Raw genomic sequence first — 26,964 nt, 5'->3', positions numbered from 1 at the left:
CAGGTATATATATATATATATATATATATATATATTAAATAACACAATATACAACACGATGTACATTATAACACATACATATACAATACATATTCTATAACATGTACTACCAGGAACAAAAAGCCAGAGTCCAGTGTCAGTAGATCAATCATATTTATTTATTTTTTCTGGCATGGTGGATTTGTGTGTTTTTTATTGCTATATAACATATTAACAACAAAAGAGAATTACAGTATTACTCACAAATGTCTTCAGTACACAAATTATTGAATAATACGTACAATTTTTTTAACAATATAAATACAGCCAGAGGAAATAAGAAAAACACATAAAAAGAAAAAACACGGTGCAATTCAACTATCCATTTCAACCTTGTATACAATATTTGAAGTCCTGCAAGCCTTTCCATTTTTAAACACATGCAACATACCACAGTATTGTTTAAATTCGTTGATGAATGTAGATCAATCATGCGTAACAGCAACGAGAAAAGCGTGACGCACACAAACGCGTCACTTCCGGTTGCGAAGCGACAGCTAACAGCGTGAAGATATGTCGGACAACACATTGACAGTGACAGTTGCTTATGGTAAAGATTATTTACCACATTTTATATGCACAACAGTGACATATATTCGTTGAATGTGTGTCCTTTTTCGTGACTAGCTGTATACGTTTCAGTAGATTTAAAAATGATGCTAACGTAGCTAAGTTACATGTACAGTAACATGAACTGAACATCAGCTTAAACCAGCGATGTATATTTTACCATATTCCTAATGCATCGTTCTCTCAATATTATTAGGCAGTAATAAGGCTGGCATCTCACATATCGTCTCATTTTGAGTAATCTGCACATATTTTGATCATGATGATGACTGTTCTTGTCTCAGGCACGACCAAACACAGCATCACTTTAACAGCACAAGATGGACACGAACCATCATTAAAGGATTTGTCCGATGCTCTGACAGAGGCCACGGGAGTACCAACACCATCCCAGAAAATTATATTTAAAGGTATTTCAGGCTACAGGCTTTGTATTTGATTTATGCGTATCTTACACATCACAGTTAGCATAAAATTGCTGTATTGTATCAGTAGATGTAAGAACGTCTGTATTCATTGAAATATAACTTAGCTGTATTATTGATCCTATTATGTTTATCTTCATGCCTCCTCTGACTGAAGGAAAATCATTGAAAGAGATGGAGGAATCTTTGTCCAGCTTTGGAGTAAAACAGGGCTGTAAACTAATGATGATCGGAAAGAGGGTAATAATGCGTTTTGTGCATTATCTACATGCATGGTTCATGAACGGTGGTGATAAAACTGTATTATATGAGTCGGAGTTGTATCAAACTATTTGAATTCTACTTTGTTTTTATAGAACAGTCCCGAGGAGGAAGCAGAGCTTAAAAAGCTTAAAGACATCGAAAAATCTGTGGAACAAACAGCTAAAAAGCTTGAGAAAGTGGATGGTGAACTTGCAGGACTTAAGAATGTATGTCTGACATGTTTAAAATCTCTTAATTCCTTGAACACAGTGCATTTTATACGGGGTTAGACTTTATGTTCAGTTCATAATCAAAATGATCTTTTTAGGGTTTTCTTGCAAAAGAGTTGCAAGTCGAGGCTCTTAACAAACTGGACCACAGGGTGAAAGTTGCTGCTGAGCAGTTCATGAAGATCCTAGAGGACATAGATGCTCTGGTAATTTGTGTTTCTTTGCTCTATTCTAGGCAGAACTGTTTAACCATAACATATTTAAGGTATTGAAACATTTCATTGTTAATTGCTGTTTTTTTACTTTTTAACTTTTAATGAACTCCAACATTACTTTCAGGGCCTGCCTGAAAGCTTTAGCGATTGCAAAACGAAGAAAAAAGGACTTGTGAAATCCGTTCAAGTAGGATTTTTATTATTTAAGGGTTTTATGTATTATTGAAAAACATGTAAAACTGATTTCCTATTTCCCTTCTTATGCACAGGGGTTCTTAGCTCAGTGTGACAAAATTGAAGCTGGAATATCTGATCACTTGGCCAAGATTCAGACCAAAAATTTAGCCTTAGCAGAGTGAACCTAAAAAAACCTGTAGACTGACATCATTAGTTACTGGAGCTGCTCTGTGAGCAACCGGAGGAAAAACCTCATCCAGAACTTTGGCACTCCAACAGTTAACCAACAACACACCCTGTGACCTACACATGCCTGCTATAAAAGGAAGAACAAGGCAATTTATAAAATGTAATACAATTTTTGTTCATGTTATGTTGGCATTACTTATAGCTGTGCCAGGTTATTTGATGAATCAACTGCTTGGGCCATCCTGAATCATCTCCCTCTTAGTTTTGTGATGTAGCCTTGTGAGGTTTATAAATGTTTAATCCATAGTGTTTTTCAATTGGAAAAGAAATGATGGTGCTGTAAAATGTCCTTATAAAGGATCTAACCTAATTAAATTATATAATTTGTCTTGAGGTGTTAGCATTTATTTGGCTTTTCACACTGTACACGAATCCGCTTTGTAAACACATACAATATGTATAAATACATGAAATTAAGAGTTTTGTATATATAAAGTCAGAGCGTAGTTTGATAGTTTTTTATCAAAAATAAATCTCAGGTTGCCTCAAACCACTGGTGGTTGTCTCCGAAGATGTTTTTGAAGGAAATTAAATATTTGAAGACAGTTTTCCGTCTTGTGTCATTCCAGCAATGTAACCATTCATCATCTGTGGTGGTTTTCCTTACACTGTGTCTACACCGGACGCGACCGGCGCGACTAAAGACATTAGAAACGCATTATAACCCATTATAATTTTACATTTTGTCCACACTGGATGCGTCCGGTGTAGACACGGTGTTACTGACATTCTGTACAACTGAGCTGAAATCAATCTATGTAATTGAACAACTTTTGATTTCTTGTTTTAAAATTTATGAGGGAAGACCCACTGCCTTGTTTTCCATCAACTATCTCACTTTCTGCAATGAAAATTGGAGGACTTGCATACCTTATTTCAAATTGTTTATTAATTACAAAATGTGAATCCAGCTAAAACTCCAATGGCTACAATAACGTCATATATTCAGAATTTATTTTTCAACATTTACATACTGCAACAGCATTGTTTTATTTTGAGGTTTATCGCATATTACTCTTCGTGTATTTTATAATTATGTACAAGTCTACTTTGACTGTGTAAGAGAAGGTCCATAAGTAATGTCAAATGATATCATCTTGCTGATTTATGTTTTCCCCTTGCACTAGCCCATGTGGGAAAAGGAGACATACACACAATATTACAGTGTAGTTTTCATTAGTGTCAGTAGTGCCCAGCCCTGTCCTAATCATCTTTATCTCTAGCACCGTGCTTCAGGATGCGTGTGAATTCCACATAGTTGAAGTTTCCTTTCTTGTCAATAGGGGCCTCTCTGAACAGCTCATCTACTTCTTCATCTGTGAACCTGTCTCCCATTGTGGTTAAGAGCTCCCTAAGGTAGTCCTCCTGAATGAAACCTACGACCAAACATTTAGCGGGTCACCAACATTATAAATGTAACAAGTGTTAAAATAATAAACCAAAAACAGCAGTAATGCCACATTCAACTGATTTTGATGACAGACTAATTTCTAAGTGCTACCATTGCTATTTTATTACAGTAATTTGATGTTTCCCATTTGGTAATGCTTACCTGTGCCCTCTTCATCGAAACAAGCAAAGGCATTTTTAATAACATCCTCAGGATCCGTTCCATTAAGTTTCTCTCCAAACATTGTGAGAAACATTGTGAAATTTATAGGACCAGGTGCTTCATTCATCATTGCTTCGAGGTATTCGTCTGTAGGGTCCTTACCTGTCAAAAAATAACAGCATATCATTTGATCAAAATCTGTTTTTATCGGACTAAGACTTACGGATAGAAATGTTAACGTGTTTTCTTGACCAACTTTACTCTGTCTTTACCTAATGAGGCCAACATATCATGCAGATCCTCCTTATCAATGAAGCCATCCCGATTCTGATCAATCATGTTGAAAGCTTCTTTGAATTCTTGGATCTGTGACTGGTCAAACATGGCAAACACATTTGAGGTGGCCCGCTGGGGGCGCTTTTTGGTGGTTTTTCCCTTAGCCCTTTTGCTTGACATGTTGACACTTCTGTTCTGTTACAACTGAAATAAAACATTTTGCCGGTTAGATCTACAAGTTAGCAACAGCACACACGTATTGTGTAAAGATTACACGAAGACACGAGGTATTATAAAACACACACACACACACACACACACACACACACACACACACACACGCACACACACACACCAACAAAAACACATTCTGCCTTCAGTAAACAAAAGACTATTTCTTTATCATGTGTTTATTGAGCACTCATGTTAACAACTGACATTATTTTAAACATACGCATTAAAACAGATGACTATCTTTAAGACCGTAAATGATTGTTTTGCTAAGTGCGTTAACATGAGCTGAACAGTACTCTAACGTTAGCTAGTTAGCTAGCTAACTGTACGCTACAAATAGTTATCATTATTTAGATACATTTTATATTCGTTTAGACACATTCAAATATGATGTCTTTGTATGAGTCAACAGTCAATAATAAAACATGAATTGTTTACATGAAACAGCAGAACTAAATTAACGTTACTAATAATTCGCCAGTTAGCAGATGAGCGGTCTTACTTGTCATCAGTAATGTGTCGTTTGTGAATTACATTCAAACTATAAAGTCAGATACAACAACTATTAAAATATCGGGATCACAATGGCATACATTCAAAAAAATTATACTTACCTATACCCTCCGGTAACAAAAAGCCAGGACACCTCAAACAACGCCTGCCACGCTAGTCACTGGACACCCCTCTGAAGTTGACCGCAATGGGAAAGTCCCATCGACATATCATTACATCACCGACAGGAATAGTCCATGAGTTATTCTGTGGGGTGGGGACAAGTAGTCCTACGGGAAGAATGCCAAAATAGAGCGAAAGATGAAATGTAACGGTAATGTAACGGGTGTTTTTGTTGGGTGTAGATTCTAGGTTAAACTTTAGATCGCACACCTTAAATAAGATAAATTGCAATGTGTATAAATGAGCGTAATGTAAAATTGTAAAATATTGTGAGCATCATTTAATTAGTACAGAGTCCAAGAACAGATGACAGTGCCCAATTTACGGTAAGACAAGATCATCTTTAGTGTCAATAATATTGGTAATTCATTGTATTTATATCTTGAATTTCGCGCGTTTGTCAGCGTTCACAGGTTGAAACAGCCTGCCCTCTCAGGGTCTATATTTAACAGACCCGGTGGCCATACAAGGTCGTGGCTGTCCACAGCAATCTGCAGAGTGGCAGCATTATTTTTGTTTCTGTCGGCTGCCTCATCCCCACCGCAGTGCCTAGATTCTCACTCGCTTCTCATTTTGGGGGATTTTGCCTGTCTTACAACTTTTCCTCCAACTTTGATTTTGGTAAGTGACTGTGTATTTACAACAGAGGCTAGCCCTGGCCCAAACAGAGAAAATGAAGTATTTACTCAGCCAGTTATGTGGAACGTAACATGTTGTGACTTACCATCACAACAAAACGGTTTATTGAACAAATTGCTTGTAATTTTAGTGTTGTCCAATATAGACATACTGTACTTTAAACATATCTACATTGTCTGCCTATGTAGGCTACTATTTTAGTGGTCTTATTATTGTCATGTTATCATACTTTTTTATTTTAACGTAATTACATTCTTTTAATTGAAAACAGAATGTGTATTTAAACTATTTTGGAAAAGTATACAAGCAAGAAACATATGTTGACCTATTGTTTCTGAAGAAGAGAGACAGCCTAGAATAGCTAAACCTAGTTCCTTTCAGCATTTGATGTCGATTATGTTTTATTTTGTGCATTAACATTCAATGGGAATTTGAGGCTGCGAACAGAGAGAGAACGGAGTTTCTTCGTCCGATCATAAAGCACACTCAGGATGTCGGGATCCTTAAAAGTACAAAAGGAGCAGCAGCAACGGGACCTTGAGACGCACTATGAGAGCAGCTATCATCACAGCTCCTTGTCATCTGTTAGCAGCCATTCTTACGCTGCTTATGTGAGCGGCCATGGGTAAGAGGACAGAGGTGTGACCCCGTGCTCATGCTGCCCTCAAGAATGGCTCCTGTGGCGCAACCCCTTACAAGTGCTGCTTTCCCCCCTTTTTTAACACAATTCCTCCTGCTTTTCTAAAGACTTCTTCTGTATAACCTATTGATGTTTATCTGCCTTCTCCTAAAAAATGTGTGCAATGATTTATTTGAAGCTGGTTGGCTTAGTTATAAGGGTTAGAAGAACTCTTTACTGGAAATATTTTTTAACCTGCTGGTACAAATGAGAAAAAAACGGGTTGTCATTGATGTGCTCCGTTGCAGAGGTAGGGCTTATTTCCAGGTTTCTCTCAGACCTGTGTATTTTTATTGCTTTGATCATGCTCATGTTAACGAGTTTTGTGACTTTGTATGTTTAGAGTATTTAGAAACGTTTATTATAGAGGAACGGTTGTGCTGTTTAGGACAGCTTGACTGTCAGCGGGAGGAAGAATTTGAGCCTCTGTGAGATGAGCCAAAGTTATTAATGGTTGTAAAAAGTTTATTTATAGTCGTTGAAACTTGAAATCACATTAGTTGGGCTGGACTGTAACTGTACATACATAAACCTTGGGGTTGGAATACTGAGGAAAGTGTCTGCACTCTAAAGTCCTCATAAAAATCCTCATATTTAGTTTCCGACGGCTGTTATTTGTACAGCAGTGGCCTGCGGTCTGTAGCTTGTCATTTTTTTATAGTTTCGTAGTGATTTGAAGATTATGTTCCTGACAATATTTGTTGAATTATAGTGAATATGTGTAAATAATTCTGACACTGTCTGCCAGTGTTAAAAAAGGTCAAATTAACTCTCACAGTGTATATACTGTATATAATCCACACTTTGATAGTGTGGATTATATATACACTGTGAGTGTTAATTTGACCGTTTTTAACACTGGCGATTTTGCTATGTGTATTTATTAGGAAACAAATCCTAATAAGGACTTGAAGCTGCTGTAATCCAATGATATTTTGTAACCGTGTAAGAGATAAAATGATCAGACTGGTATTTAAATTGAATGCCCTGCTTTATCTTTAAACCCGAATAAGCCCATAATACTGTTGGCAGAAGTGAATGAGTGTCAGGATCAGTTGGATATGATTAGGTTTATCTTCCGATGATATGTGTTTTTAAAAATGTTTCCCAACTGGTCATGATTTTTTTACCAAACACATAAAAAAATCAAAACAAGGGAAAATTATGGAAATGGATATTTATATAGAATATTGCTGCAGACAACAACAAGCAAGTCTAAAATTTTTGCTGCTGCTTTTCTTTTTTTACAATAATATTTATTTATTTTTAATAAATGCTTAATATTGAGAGTGTCTCTGCAAATATTTACTGGTCACTAACACACTAAGACTCTGGTTCATCCTTTTCTGTTAAAGGGATAGTTCACCCATAATTCAGTCATCATTTACTCACCTTCGAGTTGTTCCAAATTTGTATAAATTTCTTGGTTCTGATGAACACAAAGAAAGATATTTGGAAGAATGCTTATTACCAAACAGATCTTGGACCCCATTGACCACCATAGTATATAGGAAAATTACTTCATCATTTTTTTTGTTCTGTTGAACACCAAAGAAGATATTTTTGACGAATGTAGGACAGCAAACAGTTCTGGGGCACTTTTGACTACCGTGTCATTTTTCCTACTATGGTAGTCAATGGGGTCCAAGAACGGTTTGGTTACAAGAATTCGTCCAAATATCTTTCTCTGTGTTCTACCATACAAAGAAATTGTATCCAGGTTTGGAACAAGAGAGTGAGTAATTCATGACAGAATTTGCCCTTTTAGGTTTTCTTTTAGTTTTTGACCTGACTCTTGTTGTTTAGGGTCAAGACTTCAACTAAGAAGAAAGAGAAGAAAATAAGTGCAGTCTCCAAAAAAGACAAGCGAGCTCACCTGGCAGTGGACAAAGAAGACGAGGTCATTGGATACGTTGTACCGGTCTTTAGAAGCAGGTGATTGCACACATCAGTTGGGCCACAACCCATAGTGTGATATGGAAGTCTATAAAACGGATACACACCATTTGTTTTTAAATGTTGTGATGCTCATCATGGTTATATCTAAGATATGCCAAATTGCATGGATAGTTTTTAGGGCAGTTTGTGCTTATTAATTTAATCTTGTTGTTCAGTCATTTAGCCACCCAAGAGCTGATGGAGAGCCAGGAGGAGGTGAAGGAAGAGGGTGTGGGGTATGTCGTCATGAGAAACCTGTTCTCCAGGGATACCGACTTCAAGATGAGAGTTCATAAGAAGACCAGGGAGACCAGTATGAGAGAGTCTGCCGATCGCATGACTCTGAGCAAAAAGGTTTGATCCAATACATTTAAGATGTTTTTGTGACTTCAGATCTGCTGGGTCTTTAACGGGATAGTTCACCTGAAAATACTCACCTTAAATCATCTCTTTGCTGCAATACTTTGACATTAAAAATGTTGAGGATACGAAAGCTGTCCCAATTCGAGGGCTGCAACCTTCTAAGGTTGCGGACTTAAAATGAGGACTTGGTCTTTAAACGGTGCACCCTCAGAAGTTCACGAAGCGAACGGAAATGAGACGGTTTGGCCTTGCGGAGGATTTCCTAATTCTTCTGTTGCCTGGTGACAGCAGCTGGACACTTTTTGAAACAATTACAGAGCCAGAAAATGTTTGTTTTAAAATGCACCCTTCAAAGGATGCAGACCCCGAATTGGAAATTTGTGTAACCTTTACTGTTTAAAGAGTTGTTTTATCCCACAGCTTTGTCCAAGCTGTATTAAATGAAAGCTGACTTATTTGAACAGGTGTCAGTCAACTTGATTTTCAAATAAAACCAGTATTATTCTCATATCGTACTTTTTTTTACTCAAGATGCACGAGAAAGATGAATTCCAGAAGAAGATGAATACAGACAGTTTGACTCACCCACCGGAGTTCATTGTGAACCCACGTGGCCAGACCGTGTGGGAGGGAAAGAGTGTGACCCTGCACTGCACCGTGGCTGGATGGCCCAAACCCCGTGTGGCCTGGTTAGAAACCACATAGAAAATGTTATTATTAAAATTACTTAGGTTACACTTAACTAATTCGGTTACACTTTATTTTAATAGTCCACTTTAGACATCATATTCGAGGTATACGTCACTATAAGTAACTCTGCAACTACATAACCAACTAACTCAATCAATGATTCCATAGCAAGTATTTGCAGACAGTCTTAAAACTCTACTGACTCTTGACAAGAATCTGCAAAGTTTATTATAATTTGTAAAATAAGTGGACTATCAAAATTAAGTGTTACCCCATACATTTGAATACATTTAATGTAGAGTGATAAGATTATTGTTTATTGTAAACTCTGATTGCCTAATTCTTCTTTCAGGTACAAAAACAATGTTGTAATCGATGCAAAAGCTCACCCTGAGAAATACGTCACAGAGAGCCAATACAACTTGCATTCTCTGGAAATCAAGAAGTAAAGAAAGTTTTAATTAATTGTATTATTTAATTTTATTATGTGTTTTGTGCAACTTGTCTTAGTTACAGTGTTTCCTTATTATATTGCATAAAATGTGTTAAATTCATTCTTCATTAATATCAGCATCATGAAGTGTTGCTTAAATAATATAATAAGATCATATGAAGAGTTTGGTTCCAAAATGAGATAACTCCGTTTTTAAAAATGTTAAAAAATTATGTTTTTTGTGCATTCCAATTAATATCAATCAAACTGCAATTGGTATGTTTTGATTTAAGCCACACTATCTAAAAAAAAAAAATACAGCTAACTAACACAAAACAATAAAAGCATGATTTTTGAAAAATTTAGAAAATGGAGTTATCTCATTTTGGAACCAAACTCTTCATATATAATATAATATAAGAATATTATTATTCATATTATTATATTTATTTTGTGTTTATTCTTGTGGATTACAGCTGTAATTTCAATGACACTGCTGAGTATCGGATCTCTGCTCTCAATGTGAAGGGAGAAAGTTCTGCTTTTGCTTCTGTCATAATTAAAAGTGAGTATATTTACATACATTTATCAGTCTGCATAATGACATCGACTGATGTATGCATTGCCCTGAATGATCAACAGTTTGATCAACAGCACCTTTGGTCTATTCTAAAGTGTCTTTCCATTTGCTCTCTGCAAAGGCTAATTAACTGTGGTTTTACCTAGAATACTTCATATCGTAGGTATAACCTTTCATGTAGCACAACTCATTTGTTTGTCAAATCCTTTGCTTCCATTGTAAAGGGTTCAAGGATGAAGAGGAGGTGATTGAAAGGCCTCGTAAGTTTCACATACCATAGAATTATTTAGCAACATGAACTACTACTCTTATACAGTACAAAACTGCTTCTGTTCATGTTCTCTTTAGATGGTTTCAGTCCTGAGTATGGCGTCACCTTTCACACTTCCATCATTGACAAGTTTGGCGTTTCATTTGGCCGCGAGGGAGAGACTATGAGTTTGGGCTGTACGGTCATTGTCTACCCCAATGTCAAACGCTACCAGCCAGAAATTGTGTGGTCCAGAAATGGTGGGTCTTGTATGAGCTCACTGTAAAACTTGCATCCTCTGTCATTGTGTTGGAGATCTGTATTGTTGTAAGGCTCTAAGAAATAATAAGTAGTCTAGCAGTCTTTGATGGTGACTTCACTTATTCATCAGGTATCGCCTTGTCACCTTCTAAGTGGGTAACCATGCATTGGAGTGGAGAGCGGGCCACTTTGACTCTCGTGCACCTCAACAAAGAAGATGAGGGTCTCTACACCCTGCGTGTCAACACCAAGTCAGGCTTCGACTCCCACTCTTCCTATGTTTTTGTTAGAGGTCAGTCCTACTGTATATTTTGCCAAATCTGCTGTAAATCAGTGGTTCTCAAACTTTTTTGTTGTAAGGTCCCCTTTGTGTAGAGTGCATTGCTTTGCGGCCCCCCAAATAAAGACTTATAATCTTAAACTTAAAATTTTAATTAAACCAAGAAAATATTCAGTTAAACAATGCTAAAACATCAATTATTTTGGTTGGTGGCGTTGTTTTTCTGATGTTTGATTGCACAAAATGTATGATAGATATCTATATTTCTAAAATGCCACAAAATCTGTGGTCCCCCTGGAACCATCTTGGGGTCCCCCAGGAGTCCATGGCCCCCAGTTTGAGAACCACTGCTGTAAAGAATGTACTGTGACAAAAACGTGCACTTTGCCTGATCTTACTATAAAGTGCACATTCACTTTGGAAAGTCTTCTTTAAAAAATTTAGTGTTTTAATTTAATGTCAGTTCTTGGGCAATGTGTACTGCATCTTTAAGAAGCAAGTTGCCACGTGTATTTGGTTTCACTCTGAGAATGCTGCTTCTATTTTTGGTTGACGGCACCAAAAGCAGTCAGTGGGGAGGACAAGTTAACCTTAATCCTTAAAATATCTTTGCGTGTACTTAAAAAAACCTTTAAAACCTTTAAAAAGAAACCTAGTACCACCTTAATGGAATTTAGTCTTGTTGTTAGCTTACAAATGAGGTGTTTGTTAAAGACTTGTGTTAAAAAGCTTCATCAAATATTTACAGTTATGAATTTTTCTAATCTTTCATGGTGCATTCAAGATATACATTTCATCAGAATATATGTTTCCTTGTTCTTATCCAAGTTAGGATATTATATGAGTTATTATGTTCACTAAGCGTAGGCGTTGTCTTGTATCTTACCGTGCCATAATTAGATATGACAGTAGGGAGAAATGTGTGTATGTGTGTATCAGATGCTGATGTGGAGGAGGAGGGGGTCCCTGTTGCTCCTCTTGATGTGCGTTGCCATGACGCTAATAAAGATTATGTGGTTGTCACCTGGAAGCAGCCAGCGGTGGAGGGTAGCAGTTCCATCATGGGCTATTACATTGACAGGTGAGTCATATGGCATTTTAAGGCTCATCACCAATAGGATCTTAAAGGCCAGGTCAATGTTCCTCATTGAAATAGGTCTTTACAGGTGTGAGGTTGGCACTCATCACTGGGCCCAGTGTAATGACACTTCAGTCAAATACACCCGCTTTCCTGTCACCGGGCTTATTGAGGGTCGCTCCTACACATTTAGAGTGCGAGCCTTTAATACAGCAGGCGTGAGCCGCCCGTCCCGTCCCTCTGACCCCGTAGCTGCAGTGGACCCTGCAGATCGTGCTCGTCTCAGAGGTAAGCGAGTTAATGTCTATCATTATTTATTCACCCTCATGTCTTTCAAAACCTTTCTGTGGAACACAAAAGAAGATATTTTGAGGAATGTCTCAGTTGCTTTGTGTTCATACAATGGAAGTCAATGGAGATCAATGTTGTTTGGTGACCAAAGTTCTTCAAAATATCTTCTTTTGAGTTCTGCAGAAGAAAGAAAGTCAAACAGGTTTGGAATGGCATGAGGGGGAGTAAATGATGACAGAATATTCATTTTTGGGTAAACTATCTCTTTAAGTTAATTTGGATGTATACATTCTCTTTTGTCTGTCACAGCTGGTCCCTCTGCTCCGTGGACTGGAATGATCAAATTTACTGAGGAAGACCCCACAGGTCAAATATTTATTCAAACTTTCAATTTTATACCCTATAAAGACGACTTGAAACTTGATGTGATGTTGGAAAGTGAAAAGAAAAATTTAGATTTTGGAAAGTGAAATTTTACAGTGAAACTGGGTGGGACTTCATTTAATTGATATTTGAAAAAAAATCGTTCCATTTTTATTAACAATTAGAAAGCGAACATTTATTGAGAATAAACTGATGAATCGCACACAATTGCTTTGAAAGCAAATAGGGTCCATTTTAATTTCGTGCTTTTGTACTGTGTACTAGTCATAAATAAAAATAATATCCGACATGACCTTGCCATCAGAGTGATTGTAAATTCTCTGCATTATTTTCCTTGTCTCTTTCAGTTGGGGTAGTCCCTGGTCCAACCACTGATTTGGCTGTCACTGAAGCTACCAAGAGTTACGTGGTGTTGAGCTGGAAGCCCCCTGTGCAGAGAGGCCATGAGGGTGTCATGTATTATGTGGAGAAGGTGAGGGAAAAAAGAACAATAAACCATTTTCTTATGAGAAATTATATTGATTTTTACCTTGTATGAGTGTAACCCTACTGTTTATATTACAAATCATTTTTCAGTGTTTGGTGGACACTAACACATGGCAGAGGGTAAACCCCGGGATGCCAGTGAAATCTCCCCGCTTTGCCCTCTTTGACCTTGCTGAGGGTAAATCCTACAGCTTCCGTGTCCGCAGCTGCAACTCTGCTGGTGTTGGGGAGCCGTCTGAAGAAACTGGGGCGACCACTGTGGGAGACATATTGGGTATTAGCTCTTGACACAAAAATAGAAAATAGGTTACTGAAACATGTTTAGTATTGCATGACAGAGAGTGTTTCAGTAGTTCTTGATGTATAGGCTTATACTAATTTTGTTGCTGGAACAGAGTGTATTAAGCCTCAACATGATTATTTACATAATTTAATAATGTTTTTTGACATTTACTGTATTTATATGCTGTTTGTCTGTATGTTTTGCTTTCAGACCTGCCGTCTATTCCAGGTCCTATCGTTCCCATCAGAAGGACTGACACTTCTGTGGTTGTGACCTGGGGGGCATCCAAAGAGGTTAAGAATCTGGTGGGTTATTATATTGAGGTTAGCGTCAATGGCAGCGGCTTTTGGGTTCCCTGCAACAACAAGCCCGTCAAAGGCACAAGGTATGCCCACCAGAAAACTGTAGTGTTTATGTTCTGTTATTACATGGTGAATTTATGAATCTAGTCAAAGCTTGTCTTGAAATCTGTCAATCTCTTTTGGTTGCAGGTTTGAATGCCACGGGCTGAACGCTGGAGACAAATGTGTGTTTAGGGTGAAGGCTGTGAACGCTGCTGGATACAGTCAAAGCACTGCAGATTCTGAGGTCTGCATTGTGCAGGCAGCAATTGGTGAGTATTGTTGCAGCTGTCAGTACAACTGTGAAATTTCACAGCACATCACACTATTGGGGCGTAACTCACGCTTGACGCAACTGACTACATTTTTAGGTTTGTAGCTTGTAGTGTTGTTGACGACTTTGAATTTTAAAGGGGTCACACGGCTAAAACAAATATTATCATTTGTTTTAGATGTAATGCAATGTGTATACACGATTTAAGGTTCAAAAACGCTGTATATTTGTATCTCCTCTTTGCCCCCCCTCTCTGAAACGAGCAGATTTTTAACAAAGCTCATCGCTCTGAAAAGCGAGGTGTGCTATGATTGGCCAGTTAACCAATGCGTAGTGATTGGTCGAATACTGCAAGCGTGTGACGGAAATGTACCGCCTCTTACCATATTTGGAACATCAGGTTCCAAAGCAATTGTACTGACAGGTACGCCCACCTTACTTGCGTATATATTTGAGCGGTCTTAGTCAAATCATACCACGAACTGATGTAGATTTGTGGGGGTGTGGGTGAGGCCTGAAACGAGGCGTTTCAGGCAGGTCTGGGTGAGCATTAGGTTTTAGTTGGAATGCATCTTTTGTTCCGACACTTTAATTTTTGCAATTTTGCGTGTCTAATACATGCATAGGCAACTTATGTATAACACACCAAAGACACAGAAAAACACGTATTCGCGCCATATAACCCCTTTAAATAACTTATAGCTTCACATGCATACAGTTTCAAAGAAGCTTCCCCAACTCTAGTCAAGTGAATGCTTATACAATGTACATATACACATAAAGTGGTTCTTTGCTCGTAATCATAGGGGAACCACTTTTAGTGCCATATAGCACCATATCTTGGTGCTTCAGTGGTTCTTTGGGGTGACCGAGGTGCTATATAGCACCGTTTCCATAAAAAGAACATGTTAAGCTCCTCTATGGTTTTTCAGGGTTTCTAAATAGCACCTCAGTCATCCCAAAGAACTGCAGAAGAACCACTTAAGCACCAAAATAAGGTTCTATATAGCACTAAAAGTGGTTCCCCTATGATTACGAGCCAAGAACCACTTTTAGTGCTATGTAGCTCTATTCTTTTGTGTATACAGTAGATAGTCAAAATATGCTCAATGTCCATGTTTTGTCCACTTTACTCACAACACCAGTCATGTTCCTGTAGCTTTTGGAGAACAATTTTTGCAGAACCATTTTTATGTGTGATTTCCAACATAATTCTCAGCACCATAATCTCCCCTACCAGCACAAAACCATCTGTGATTCTCTTTTGTTGTACAATAGCATCTGTCCTCAAATTATGAAGGTATTTCAGTAGCAAAACTTGAGAGAATGTAGATTTTAATTTGTGAACTTGTAAAGTGTACCTGTACACTAAAATGTACACTCACAGCCCCAATGTGAAAACTTGTAAAATAAAAAACTGAAGTTGAATGTTGAGATTTGCACTCGTGGACAAAACTCACAAATCTGTCTTCTGAATTTGAAGTTGCAGAAAAATAGTCACAAATGTGTAAACTGGCATTTACAAAATACATTGGCAGATACAAATGCATAGCACATATATACACGTTTTCCTAGATTCAGATTTGAATTGCAACCACAAATAGGCATCCACAACCTCTCAAATCTGTCACTGCAGTTTCAAATCTTCCCGCCTTGACTTTTGCTACTACTTTCGCGATAAACCCGTTGCAAAACTAACTTGTGCACTTGAAAGCTCAGAGGCGAGAGAAAGAATGGCATTTGATGACGTCATATGGCTGAGCCACACCGCCCCCTAATGGCAGGAAAAAACACAATGAACGGAGTTTTTTAAATCACTAATACAGTATTTAATTCTTTCTCTCGCCTCTGAGCTTTCAAGTGCACAAGTTAGTTTTGCAACGGATTTATCGCGAAAACGTGTAAATAAATTCACAATACTGTAATGTGAAAAATCTTTCATTACTATAAATTTTTGATACCGTAAGAGTACTCGGAATCTTCTTTTCTGGACCGACATGCGTTATAATAATTTTTGGTTACTCTTTATTTTTAAATATTTAAATACTGAGTAATAGTTTTTTTTTTCATTTGTCTGTCAAGTATTCTCAGAAGTGATGGGTTTTAAGTAGTTTTTTGAATGTTGTGAGAGATGTGGTTGACCGGACTGAGTTGGGAAGAATGTTCCACCAGGAAGGAGTTGTGAAGGAGAACAAGACGTCGCCGCTTTGCCGAACGCAGGGTTCTTGATGAGGTGTAGTAGTGTAGAGGCTGTGAAAGTAGGCCGGTGCAGATCCTGTGATAGTATAGGCAAGCATTAGTGACTTGAATCTGCTACGGATTACGGAATACGGAAATGTTCTTTAATAAAAAGAACACTTAAATATTTGTCACGTTTTATATTCGTATGCTGATGACATTCTATGAAGACACACAGGCAGCCTATCTCTAGACGACAAAATGCATTGATAATGAAAGTGATGCAAGGCTAAACTAAACCTATTCCTGCTGCAGCCACCTCGAGCGCTCCCACCGGTGTGACCCTGCTGGAGAGTGTCCGTGACTACATGGTGCTGGGCTGGACGGCTCCTGCTAACAATGGAGGAGCAGATATCAGAGGTTACTATCTGGACTACAGGACCGTTAAAGATGGAGTCACAAGCAAGTGGAATGAGCTCAACACCAAGGCAGTCACCGGCACATCTTATAAGGCAGGTCTTTGTGTCTTAATGTTGGATTTGTGGCAGATTTATGAAGTTTTCATTGATAATAAGTTCAAGAACATTTGACTTGAAATGAGCAATTATAATATGCAAAAGACTGAAATAATAAATCACTCTCGCTCCTTCTTTCTTCTTGGCTTAGGTGACAGACCTGAAGGAAAACACTTTCTATCAGTTCCAGGTGCGTGCATTCAACCAGACTGGTGTTGGTGAAGCCTCCACACCCGGTGTCCCCTTGGAATGCAAGGAATGGACTGTTGCTGTTCCAGGTACACCACATCACTCATCAGCATGTATATCATACAATGAGATTTTAATGTTAGATTAATCACGATTTAACCAGTGTTTTGCATCTTTCTGCTCATGTTTCACCTTTTTTGAAACCCAGGTCCTCCTCACGGCCTGCGTGTCCTCGAGGTTCGTAAGAACTCATTGGTGCTTCTGTGGGAACCACCAACGTTCAACGGCCGCAGTCCTGTGACTGGGTATTATGTGGACTTTAAAGAGGAGGATGGCAGATGGAGATGTGTCCAAGAGAGGTCCACAAAACAGACTTTTGTGAAGGTAATGACTTTTCATAACGTTTCAAATGCTTGTAAATATGAATTTTGCCACTGTTGTGAGGCACACTAGCTTAAAGACATCATTAAGGCTAACACGTTCATACTAAAAGCCGAATAACTGTAATGAAGCAACTTTTAGGAAACAAAATAACTTTTTTGTTCTTCAAAAGAACACAAAAGGGCCACCACTCAGTGGTTTTTATTTATGCGTTTTCTCTGTTTATTAAAGGTGACTGGTCTTCAAGAGGGAGTTTCCTACAGGCTGCGTGTTCACGCTAAAAATCTGGCAGGCGTCGGTGGACCCTCAAAGTCAACTGATGCTGTTTTGGCTCAGACTCGCCCTGGTGAGTCTATGGACACATAGACATCTGCGTTTTTAACTACCTTGTGTTTTTCATTTTATTACACATGTTGGGTTTTCCTCAGGAACCAATGAGATTGTTGTGGATGTGGATGATGATGGTGTGATCTCTCTGATCTTTGAGTGCTCCGACCTTAAAGAAAGCTCTCAGTTTATGTGGTCTAAAAATTATAAGGCCTTCACTGACACTTCTCATCTTACCATTGAGACTGTCGGGGGCAAGTGAGTTGGTTTAGCATGATCTAAGACACTCTTCTACAAATCAATGACAATCTTCACTCTTCGCAAATTTCCTCATACTTAAAAATACTTTGATTAAACTGTTAATTTTCCTTCTTGCAGGTCAAGAGCAATCTTCAATGATCCGTCAGTGGAGGACCTGGGCATTTACTCTTGTGTGGTGACAAACACTGAAGGTGTCTCGGCCAGCTACGAGCTAACTGAGGAAGGCGAGTCACTTTTATTTCTGGCTGATATTCCATCCCGTTACATTTTGTCAAATGACCTTCAAGCATAAACACAAGCATCGCAAAGTCATTTCCTTAAGCCCTGTTACTATTTGTTTTTCCTCCGCAAACCATAAACAAACAATGCTACACAATTGAAAAAAAATCACAAATCAAAGGCTTTTTGATCATATTGTTTTCTCTCTGTAGGACTTAAGCGTTTGTTGGAGATCAGCCATGACCACAAGTTCCCCAGTAAGTAGGATTACTGTACTACAAATACACCTTAAAGGGACAGTTCACCCAAAAATAGAAAATTCTGTCATCATTTACTCACCTTCGAATTGTTCCAAATCTGTATAAATTTCTTTGTTCTGTTGAACACAAAAGAAGATATTTTGAAGAATGTAAGAAAGCAAACCGTTCTGGGGCACTTTTGACTACCATTGTAATTTTTCCTACTATGGTAGTCAATGGGGTCCAAGAACTGTTTGCCAAATATCTTTCTCTGCGTTCAACCAAACAAAGAAATGTATACAGATTTGAAACAACTAGAGAGTGACAGAATTTTTATTTTTGGGTGAAGTATCCCTTTAAAAACATCCAGCAGTTCCAATCGGTCAGTGTGTACTCCATGTACCCTGTCTTATGTCTCCTAACAAACATATCACCCAGTATGTTGTTGCAAGCTAACTGTTTGCAATATTCTGCAGTAATTCCCTTCAAAACTGAAATGGCCATTGAGCTTCAGGAGAAGGGACGTGTGCGTTTCTGGGCCCAAATTGGCAAGTTCACTTCTAACTGCCAAGTGGAGAACGTTTTCAATGATAATATCATCTCTCAAGGAAAGGTACAGCATATCAAAACATTACCTCATGTTACATTCACAAACATTGTTGTTTATGACAGAACGTTGGAAACATGCAGCGTGTTTTTCATAATACTTTTTAGAAGTACACAATGAACTTTGACAAGAGCACCGGGATCATTGAATTGTTCATGGACTCATTGGAAGTTACTGATGAAGGAACCTTCACGTTCAGCCTCGTTGATGGCAAAGCAACCGGTCGCACCAGCTTAGTCCTTATCGGAGAAGGCAAGTCGGACGAGTAGGCTTTGCTCAATTTGACAATTTTATTTGAAATACATTGCTCTACGGTTGAGTGATACAAACAATATCACTAGAATAAAATATAACGTAACATTACAGACAAATAAACTCATAATATGTTTGTAATGTTATTACCTCATCAAATATCTTTATTGCTGCAATAATGCGTCAGGAATCATCAGTTTAACAAATTACTTTTGCGAAACAATATTCATTGATATCATGTTTGAAAAAGTACCAGAACTGTGTTTGCTGTAAAATTGTTATCTTCACTCTTAATTCAATAGATTATTAAAGATGTATTAAACATTACACAATTACACACAAGGGAGGATCAACAAATATTAATAACTATTGAAATGGTTATTTTATACTTCTGTACAAGAACCATCTATCAGCGCTATATATGAGGATGCACTTTAGAGGGCAGTAGCGTACCATTTATAACTAAAAATGAACCTACAGACTGTATTACATGTTCAAGCTTCATGGCCAAGCAGCACTCAAAATATGCTTTCCTAATTTCTTCACATTTCGCTAATGATGTTTTTCAGAGTTTGCAGAACTTCAAAAGAAGTCTGAGTTTGAGAGAGCAGAGTGGGTCAGAAGGCAAGGTATGCTGAACAATGTTCCCAAAGTCCTTTCAGTTTTAAATCGCAATTTAAGTTATTCAAAGATGTCTAAAACAATTCTCCCGCACACAGGTCCACATTTCGTAGACTATTTTAGTTTCGAGGTCACCCCGGAGTGTGACGTGCATCTGAAGTGCAAGGTCAGGATTGGGGCGTCAGTGACGGGGACATGAAATCGTATTACATTTCTTCGGGTTGAAAAGATACTTGTTACAATCCCCTCATTCATTTTTTCCTCGCATTTCCTTCTACAGGTTGGAAACATCAAACCTGCCACTGAGATTGCCTGGTTTAAGGATGGAATTGAGATTGAAGAGGATGATGAGGATGCGAAGAAGATCGGAAAATCTGCTGAGGACTTGACCTTTGACATTGGCAAGGTCAGACAGTGGTTGGGCAGGGCTAATATTATTTTGGATACGGGGTTCGAGCAGTACGCTATAAGCTTTGCTATGCTAAAGGCCACTTTCCTCTCTGACACACGGACCCATAAATGATGAGATTTTTGCACGCCACAGGGGATTGCTTCAACAATCTTAAAAAAAAGGTGCTTCAAAAGGTTCTTCAATGCCATAGAAGAACCTTTTGGTTCCTTAAAGAACCTTTAACATCTGAAGAGCCTTTCTGTTTCACAAAAGGTTCTTTGTGGTGAATTTTTTTCTTTCAATGATAAGAAAGTAAGAAAGAGATGGTTCTTTAAAGAACCTTTAGCTGAATGCTTCTTTGTGGAACCAAAAATGGTTCTTCTATGGCATCGTTGTGAAGAACCTTTTAAGCACCTTTATTTTTAAGAGTGTAGTATCAGATATATGAGAAGATTCAAAGAGATATTGGCACAGTGTTTAAGTTGTTAGTTAAGTTGTTTTTATTTTAAGAGCCGTGATTAAAAATAATAGCCAGTATTTAAATTCTACTTATACCATGGTCTTTTTGAATACTTGATTCTGATTGGCTGGAAGGTGTGCATTAAAACCCTTTAACGCACAGGTAGCTCCAGTAAGTTTGATTACATTTGAAATTTAACTGACAAAATCACTGTAATTTTCACCTGTTTGATCTAAAATTTCACTGTAAACATCAGTAAAAGATTTAACTTGGCAAATGACCATGGTATAAGCGGGATAATCCACAACTAGCCGTGCGTTAAAGGAAGTTCTTGGCCTCCACGTCGTGCATTAAAACCCTTTAACGCACGGCTAGCTGTGGATTATCCCTTATATAAAATCAATATTGGTTGAGTATTCTATTTCACAGTGAAAATAATTCATTTTATGAATCTAAAGTTGCGAATGCCATTTCATGTTGACTTTAATGTTAGATTCTGTATATTTTCTGTGTGTCATGTTCTGTAAATTGAACCAGTGAGATACATACAATTTTCAACATTTATGTCCATATATCATATGGTTATTCCGTGTGTGAACCTTGGTTATAAAGGAAGCCACTTCCTGAAATCAATCAGACTTGGATGGTATTTCTTAAATTGTTATATCATGTCAAGTCTTACCTCCATTTTGGATTAGTCATTGGGAACAAAGATTAAAAACCATCTTCGTTTGACTGAATTCAACTACCAATAAGGTGCCAGTCCAGATGGACTGAGAGAGAAGCGGAGTTAGTGCATGCCGCGATGGAGAGGCAAACTCCCATGCCACTCCTGTAGTGGGCGCCGCCATTAACTGCAATGTTTGTTTAATTCACAGCTTGTTATTAAGAGCGAAAAAGAGAAAGAAAGGAAAATGAAACCCGCCACCCAAGAAATCCCAAGCAAGCCAAAAGTCTGAAGTTCTTATTTATAAGTTGGCATCACTGTCACTGTGTTGTTTTTATGTGATGGTGCTGTCTTTTTCTCTCGTACTCTGTTGGCCTGCAGCATCCTCCGCAGGAGAAAAGCTTGTCTTTTCGGTCTTTCCTGTTTTGTTGATTTAAATGTCTTTCGGTGTCGTTTTTGATTGTGAATGATAAATCTGTGTCCGCTATCTGTATCTTACTGTTTTCAAAATTCCTCGACAGATTTCAAAGAAAGATGCAGGAATGTATGAAGTCAAATTGAAGGACGAAAGAGGAAAAGACAAGACTTTGTTGAATCTGACAGAAGCAGGTATGTATGAGGTACTTTGTCAAGGGTTGGGCGGATTTCCCAATTGCCTCATGTTCAAATTATTATATTATCTAATTTAATATTGTGTTATTGTACAGTAATATAATATGATTGAATTGGCCACACCCTACAGGATGTTAAATCAGAATTTGAAATGACAGGAAGTGGAATTCATTGAAATATCAATTAAAGAAATTCTGTCACATAACTGAAGAATTCAATAGTCCAACAAAATGACAAATACATAAAAATGTTCAAAAGGGTTCATATAATATGATTTTCTTATATAATGACATAATTATTAAATCCAGACTTCTAAAGGTGATCATTCACATCGCAAAATCTTTCATGCCCATCAGTAATTCATACAAAAACTTGCACTCACTGGCGATTCTTCCTCAACAGGTTATCAGGCAGTGCTGAACGAAGTGTTTAGAGTTATCGGTGAGTGTTCTGCAGTCAATCCCTCGCCACTCAACGTTATTGAACGTTACATGATACTCCATTAGGAATGAGCTTTCAAGCACTATCCACGCAGAGCTCGTCATGCAATTTTCATGTCACTTTTTTTCTCTGTTCTTATAGCCAACTCTTCTACTGAGCTCAAGGTTATGAGCACAGAGCATGGAATCATTCTGTACTCCTTTGTTGTGCACTATATTGAAGATCTCCGTGTTGGCTGGCTTAACAAGTACGCTTTTTATACTTTACTATTGTATAGCCCTGCTGGATGCACTATGCACCATTTTTCATGTGACATCAGGTGTGATTGTAAAGAATTTATCTGTTCACCAGCTCTGGGTGTGTCGCTGATTTTTATAATGTTTCAATGTCAAACATATATATATTTTTTTAACTCATGGCATCGTGACCTTACCAATGCTCCTTGTGTGTTTCTGCCTGGTACCAGAGAATCAAAGATCTCCCACTCAGAAAGAGTTCAAAGTGGAGTCACTGGAGAACAGCTGTGGCTTAAAATTAATGAGCCCACAGAGAAGGATAAGGGCAAATATGCCATTGATATCTTCGATGGCAAAGGCAGTGTCAAAAGGGTCCTTGACCTCTCAGGACAAGGTAAGGGTTCAGGTGTTCCTAGTACACATTCATACAGGACATTGATGTCCTGGTATTTATTAATACTTTTTTTTGTTTTCAAAAGTTTATTGTTACATATTATAAGACCTTGTAAATGTATAATATCATAACATTCATTCCTGTCTTTCTTTGTGTAGTATGGGAGGAGGCATTTGAAGAATTCAAGAGGCTTAAGTAAGTCTTACATACAGTATAAGAAAGGGTTAAACTAATATGTTGTTGTTTTTGCCTAGAATAGCAATCATATAGTTCATATTGTGTTGTTGTTATTTGGTTGTCACACAAACATTAAAATAAACAACTCATGAGTGCGTCATAATGTGTTTGTGCTTCAGCATTTCCTGATATTGAAAAGTTTAAGAAGCATGTAGCCTTTCACCTTTCCAGGTGCTAATGCTATTTTAAGACCTAAGTAACCGTGTGTTTATCTCTCTTCCTTCCTCAGGGCGGCAGCCATAGCCGAGAGAAGTAAGTAATTGCCTCTGCTCTTATTTTTGTGCTGTGACCTTGTGTACAAATTCAGAAGCATCCCATTAACAAACAAGCTATCTCAACCCCGAAAGTTGTTTTTGTGGAATTGTTATTCTGTTCGAGAGAGAAAATGTATATGTCTGAACAAAATTCCAGACAGCTTGTTTAGAATGCAAGTTATTTCCTCTGAGAACAGATATTGATTTACTTAGTCATAGAAAACAGAACTTATTCAAGTTTTTATATCTGAAGTGTATTACTTTTATTTTCAATTTGTTTAAATTTGTGTGTCTGTAGACCGTGCCCGTGTGGTGGGTGGCCTGCCAGATGTCGTCACCATTCAGGAGGGCAAGGTACCTTATATACAAGCAATATCCTTTTAATTGTACAGTGAGGTTTAAGATCCACATAAACAACTTCATAATATAATAATACCATAACAATAAGATTCATAATATAATTTCAACCTGAAAATACATTTAATTTTGAAGTATTTGACACAAGGAAACATTATGGCATAAATTGAAAAGATATTCGAAATTTCAATTTTCTTATTTCTAGGTCACTAATCATTCCTTTTACAAAAGGAGTCATATTTTCTTGCATCCACTGAAACATTCTCAGATCTTTCTGGGATAACATGCCTGTTGGAATAAACCGCATACTCGGAAATTTTGAAATAATACTTTTCTAGTTTTTTTTCCAATGGTAATTTGTTTTAAATTAAATTCAATAAAAAATGTTTTGCTTGTGGTCTCAGATTTTCTGGACCTCATTCCACGTGGTCCATCACATGCTTTAGAAGACCTCACATTTCTTTCCCTACCTTATTCAGTCTCTGAACCTAACTGGCAACGTATGGGGTGATCCTGTTCCTGAGGTCAGCTGGATAAAGAACGACAGGCAGCTGGTGGGTGATGAGCGCTATACGCTCAAGTTCGAGCACGGCAAGTTTGCCAGCATCACCATTGCTGCTGTCAGCACAACCGATTCTGGGAAATACGCCCTGCTGGTGAAGAACAAGTACGGCACAGAGGCAGGAGAGTTTACTGTCAGCATCTACATCCCTGAGGACGAAGCGGTGAAGAATGAGTAAAGATGGAAAAAGGGTTTTATCCGTTGATCACTATATATTTCAATGCGTTTTTATTCAAAGCATGCCCAGACAGTATAATTTTTCATATATGGGAAATCTATGTATCTTTGTAATCAAACACCAAAAGCAAAAATTTTGCCTGTTAGGCCTGATTTTATTGTAAGCCTTTATTACATTAGACTTAAAGGGGTCATATGGCGCGAATATGTGTTTTCCTGTATCTTTGGTGTGTTATAAGTTGCAGTACATACAGTCCTTAGTACATAAAATTGCAAAAATTTAAGTGTCGGAACAAAACATGCATTCTATCTAAAACCGAATGCTCACCCAGACTAGGTTTTACTTATAAAAATGTTGTCCTTAGGTCAACAAAATATGTTGCCCTGAGGACATCAACCACTTAGTAAAATCAGGTCGAGCCAGACCTGCCCGAAACGACTTGTGTAACCAGACCAATTTTCAGAGCGATGAGCTTTGTTAAAAATCCACGCGTTTCAGAGAGGCGGGGCAAAGAGGAGATACAAACATGCACGGTATGTGGAAAATACAGCGTTTTTGAACCTTAAGTCGTGTATTTAGGGCTGTCACGATTATTAAGTAATCGTCTCATCGCGATTGTTTGACCTCATCGCGATGGTTTCAGATCATCGCAATTATTGCACATCTCTATAGAAGACACTATAGGGGGAGCTGTAGTGCATCTGCATATTGCATATTTTATTGTATAGATTGTAACTAAAGCATGGTAATACTTGTAAAATGTACCACCACAACACAATCACTTCAAAATACTAAAGCATATACCATAAAAATAACCTGCAGAACAATTTAATATTATTTCAGTGTGAAAACCAGTCTACCAAAATCTCATTAACATAGAAGTAAACTTTATTGTAGCCTTGCAAGTGAGAAAAAAACAGACTAGAAGCTTTTCTATGACTGATAGCATTTTAATGGTGGCTTCAATTCACTTAATTTACAAGTATTTGGCGGTTATATTATTGACAGGTAAAAGCCTAAACCTTAAGTATGATGACCCAATTTTTTCCTATGTATTTCCAAGAAAAAGAACATGGTCTTTATATTCAGAACAATATGGTCGTTTCAAAGCTGAATAAAAAATGTATGAGAATTAAAAGTCAAAGCTCTAAAACAGACAATTAATCGTCATAATCGCAATGATTTATTAGACAATTAATCGTCAGCCAAATTTCATAATCGTGACAGCCCTAATACACATTGCATTACATCTAAAACAAACGATAATATGCGTTTTAGCCGTGTCATACGAGTTTTCATCCCTTTAAGTTTTGAAAACATACTGTAGAGGTATAAACCAAGGTGGCGCTAATACAGCAACCTACAAACCCAGGGTAAACTATGAGACAGGATAAACCAAGTCTTCAGACCTAAATACTAAGTACTTTTTAGCAACTAAGGATACAGGCCTTACACTGTGCTGTTTGTAATCACAATGGACCCAAAGGTAACAATAATACTTTGGAACAGTGCTATTAACAAGTGAGATGGACATGATTTGAATGAAAAAGCTTTGAGTGTTGATTTATTTATAAACATAAACTGGAAGCAGTGCAAGCAAAAAAAAGGATGTACCTCTGCTGTTGTCTTGTTTTAATTAAACGTATGTGGTGTGAACCTACTGCTCTGATACAATGTATCATATCATAAAAGTGACATAAAATTCTGCTTTAAAGGAAGATAACAAAACTTCAAAGTTGAAAGTGAAAATGAAGTCTGTAAAAATAGCTCAACTAGTTCATATCTGCATCATCGTGATTTTAGTTTTCTGTTTAATGATTAAAGGCTGCAAGGCAGAAGACGCACGATGTGAGACTGATGCCTCGCAAGACTAGCTGTTGTTGTGTTACGCATTTGTTTTGTGCTGGGTTATCAGTTGACAAAGAACCTGAGAGTATATTAATATATACTGTATATATTAAAACCAATAGTCAGTGCTATGCAGTAAAATGAAACCACTACAATGCAGAAAATGTGTTAACTTGAAAACCCGTGAAGCTTGGATTGGAACTGGAAATATTATATCCACTCCTTGTTCTGTTTTATCAATGAATGAGATATAGTGCTTTAGGTCATTAAATATTACATGAGTAAATTCAACCTGTTATTTGCCGAGTAGTGGAACTGATAGCAAATTACCACAAGAAACTTTTTAGGAAGTGTTTCTAGTCCGCTGCTGCGCTCTGGAGAATTCCTCTGTGGTGTGTCACGT

The 26,964-nt window shown here is 37.6% G+C and overlaps 3 protein-coding genes across 4 annotated transcripts; 2 read left to right on the top strand and 1 right to left on the bottom strand.

Annotated features, from left to right (window-relative positions):
* The first annotated feature begins 459 nt into the window (after window positions 1–459).
* Window positions 460–2,481, top strand: bag1 (BCL2 associated athanogene 1). The gene is made up of 7 exons (XM_057335215.1): window positions 460–589; window positions 894–1,019; window positions 1,192–1,274; window positions 1,391–1,504; window positions 1,606–1,713; window positions 1,847–1,909; window positions 1,992–2,481. Exons 1-7 carry the CDS (start codon window positions 553–555, stop codon window positions 2,079–2,081), a joined length of 621 nt encoding a protein of 206 aa, XP_057191198.1. The 5' UTR covers window positions 460–552; the 3' UTR covers window positions 2,082–2,481.
* A 517-nt stretch (window positions 2,482–2,998) lies between these two features.
* On the bottom strand, window positions 2,999–4,941 carry myl12.2 (myosin, light chain 12, genome duplicate 2). The gene is made up of 4 exons (XM_057335216.1): window positions 4,825–4,941; window positions 3,973–4,180; window positions 3,701–3,862; window positions 2,999–3,524 (listed from the first exon to the last, which is right to left on the bottom strand). Exons 2-4 carry the CDS (start codon window positions 4,154–4,156, stop codon window positions 3,352–3,354), a joined length of 519 nt encoding a protein of 172 aa, XP_057191199.1. The 5' UTR covers window positions 4,157–4,180; window positions 4,825–4,941; the 3' UTR covers window positions 2,999–3,351.
* Window positions 4,942–5,057: 116 nt separating this feature from the next.
* Window positions 5,058–26,817, top strand: myom1a (myomesin 1a (skelemin)). 2 transcript variants are annotated; one of them, XM_057335207.1, is made up of 38 exons: window positions 5,058–5,211; window positions 5,290–5,506; window positions 5,961–6,149; window positions 8,010–8,138; window positions 8,318–8,495; window positions 9,036–9,193; window positions 9,547–9,639; window positions 10,104–10,192; window positions 10,432–10,467; window positions 10,556–10,717; window positions 10,849–11,010; window positions 11,938–12,079; window positions 12,165–12,364; window positions 12,677–12,733; window positions 13,099–13,223; window positions 13,328–13,511; window positions 13,731–13,905; window positions 14,012–14,133; window positions 16,629–16,825; window positions 16,980–17,106; window positions 17,226–17,401; window positions 17,630–17,744; window positions 17,827–17,983; window positions 18,104–18,210; window positions 18,418–18,462; window positions 18,921–19,057; window positions 19,159–19,303; window positions 19,873–19,932; window positions 20,023–20,090; window positions 20,205–20,330; window positions 21,964–22,051; window positions 22,457–22,495; window positions 22,637–22,742; window positions 22,962–23,125; window positions 23,284–23,320; window positions 23,592–23,614; window positions 23,915–23,970; window positions 24,453–26,817. In XM_057335207.1, the coding sequence occupies exons 3-38, from the start codon at window positions 6,016–6,018 to the stop codon at window positions 24,711–24,713; spliced, it is 4,380 nt and encodes a 1,459-aa protein (XP_057191190.1). In that variant the 5' UTR covers window positions 5,058–5,211; window positions 5,290–5,506; window positions 5,961–6,015; the 3' UTR covers window positions 24,714–26,817. The 2 variants fall into 2 exon arrangements, with proteins under 2 accessions (XP_057191190.1, XP_057191191.1); XM_057335208.1 differs by lacking the exons at window positions 21,964–22,051; window positions 22,457–22,495; window positions 22,637–22,742; ... (3 more) ...; window positions 23,915–23,970; window positions 24,453–26,817 and adding an exon at window positions 21,654–21,891.
* Window positions 26,818–26,964: the final 147 nt, after the last annotated feature.

The sequence above is a fragment of the Triplophysa rosa genome, linkage group LG5, assembly GCF_024868665.1.
Source record: "Triplophysa rosa linkage group LG5, Trosa_1v2, whole genome shotgun sequence".
Taxonomy (NCBI): Eukaryota; Metazoa; Chordata; class Actinopteri; order Cypriniformes; family Nemacheilidae; genus Triplophysa; species Triplophysa rosa.
The sequence above is the reverse complement of the archived record's forward strand: the minus strand, read 5'-3'. Positions and strand labels throughout refer to the sequence as shown.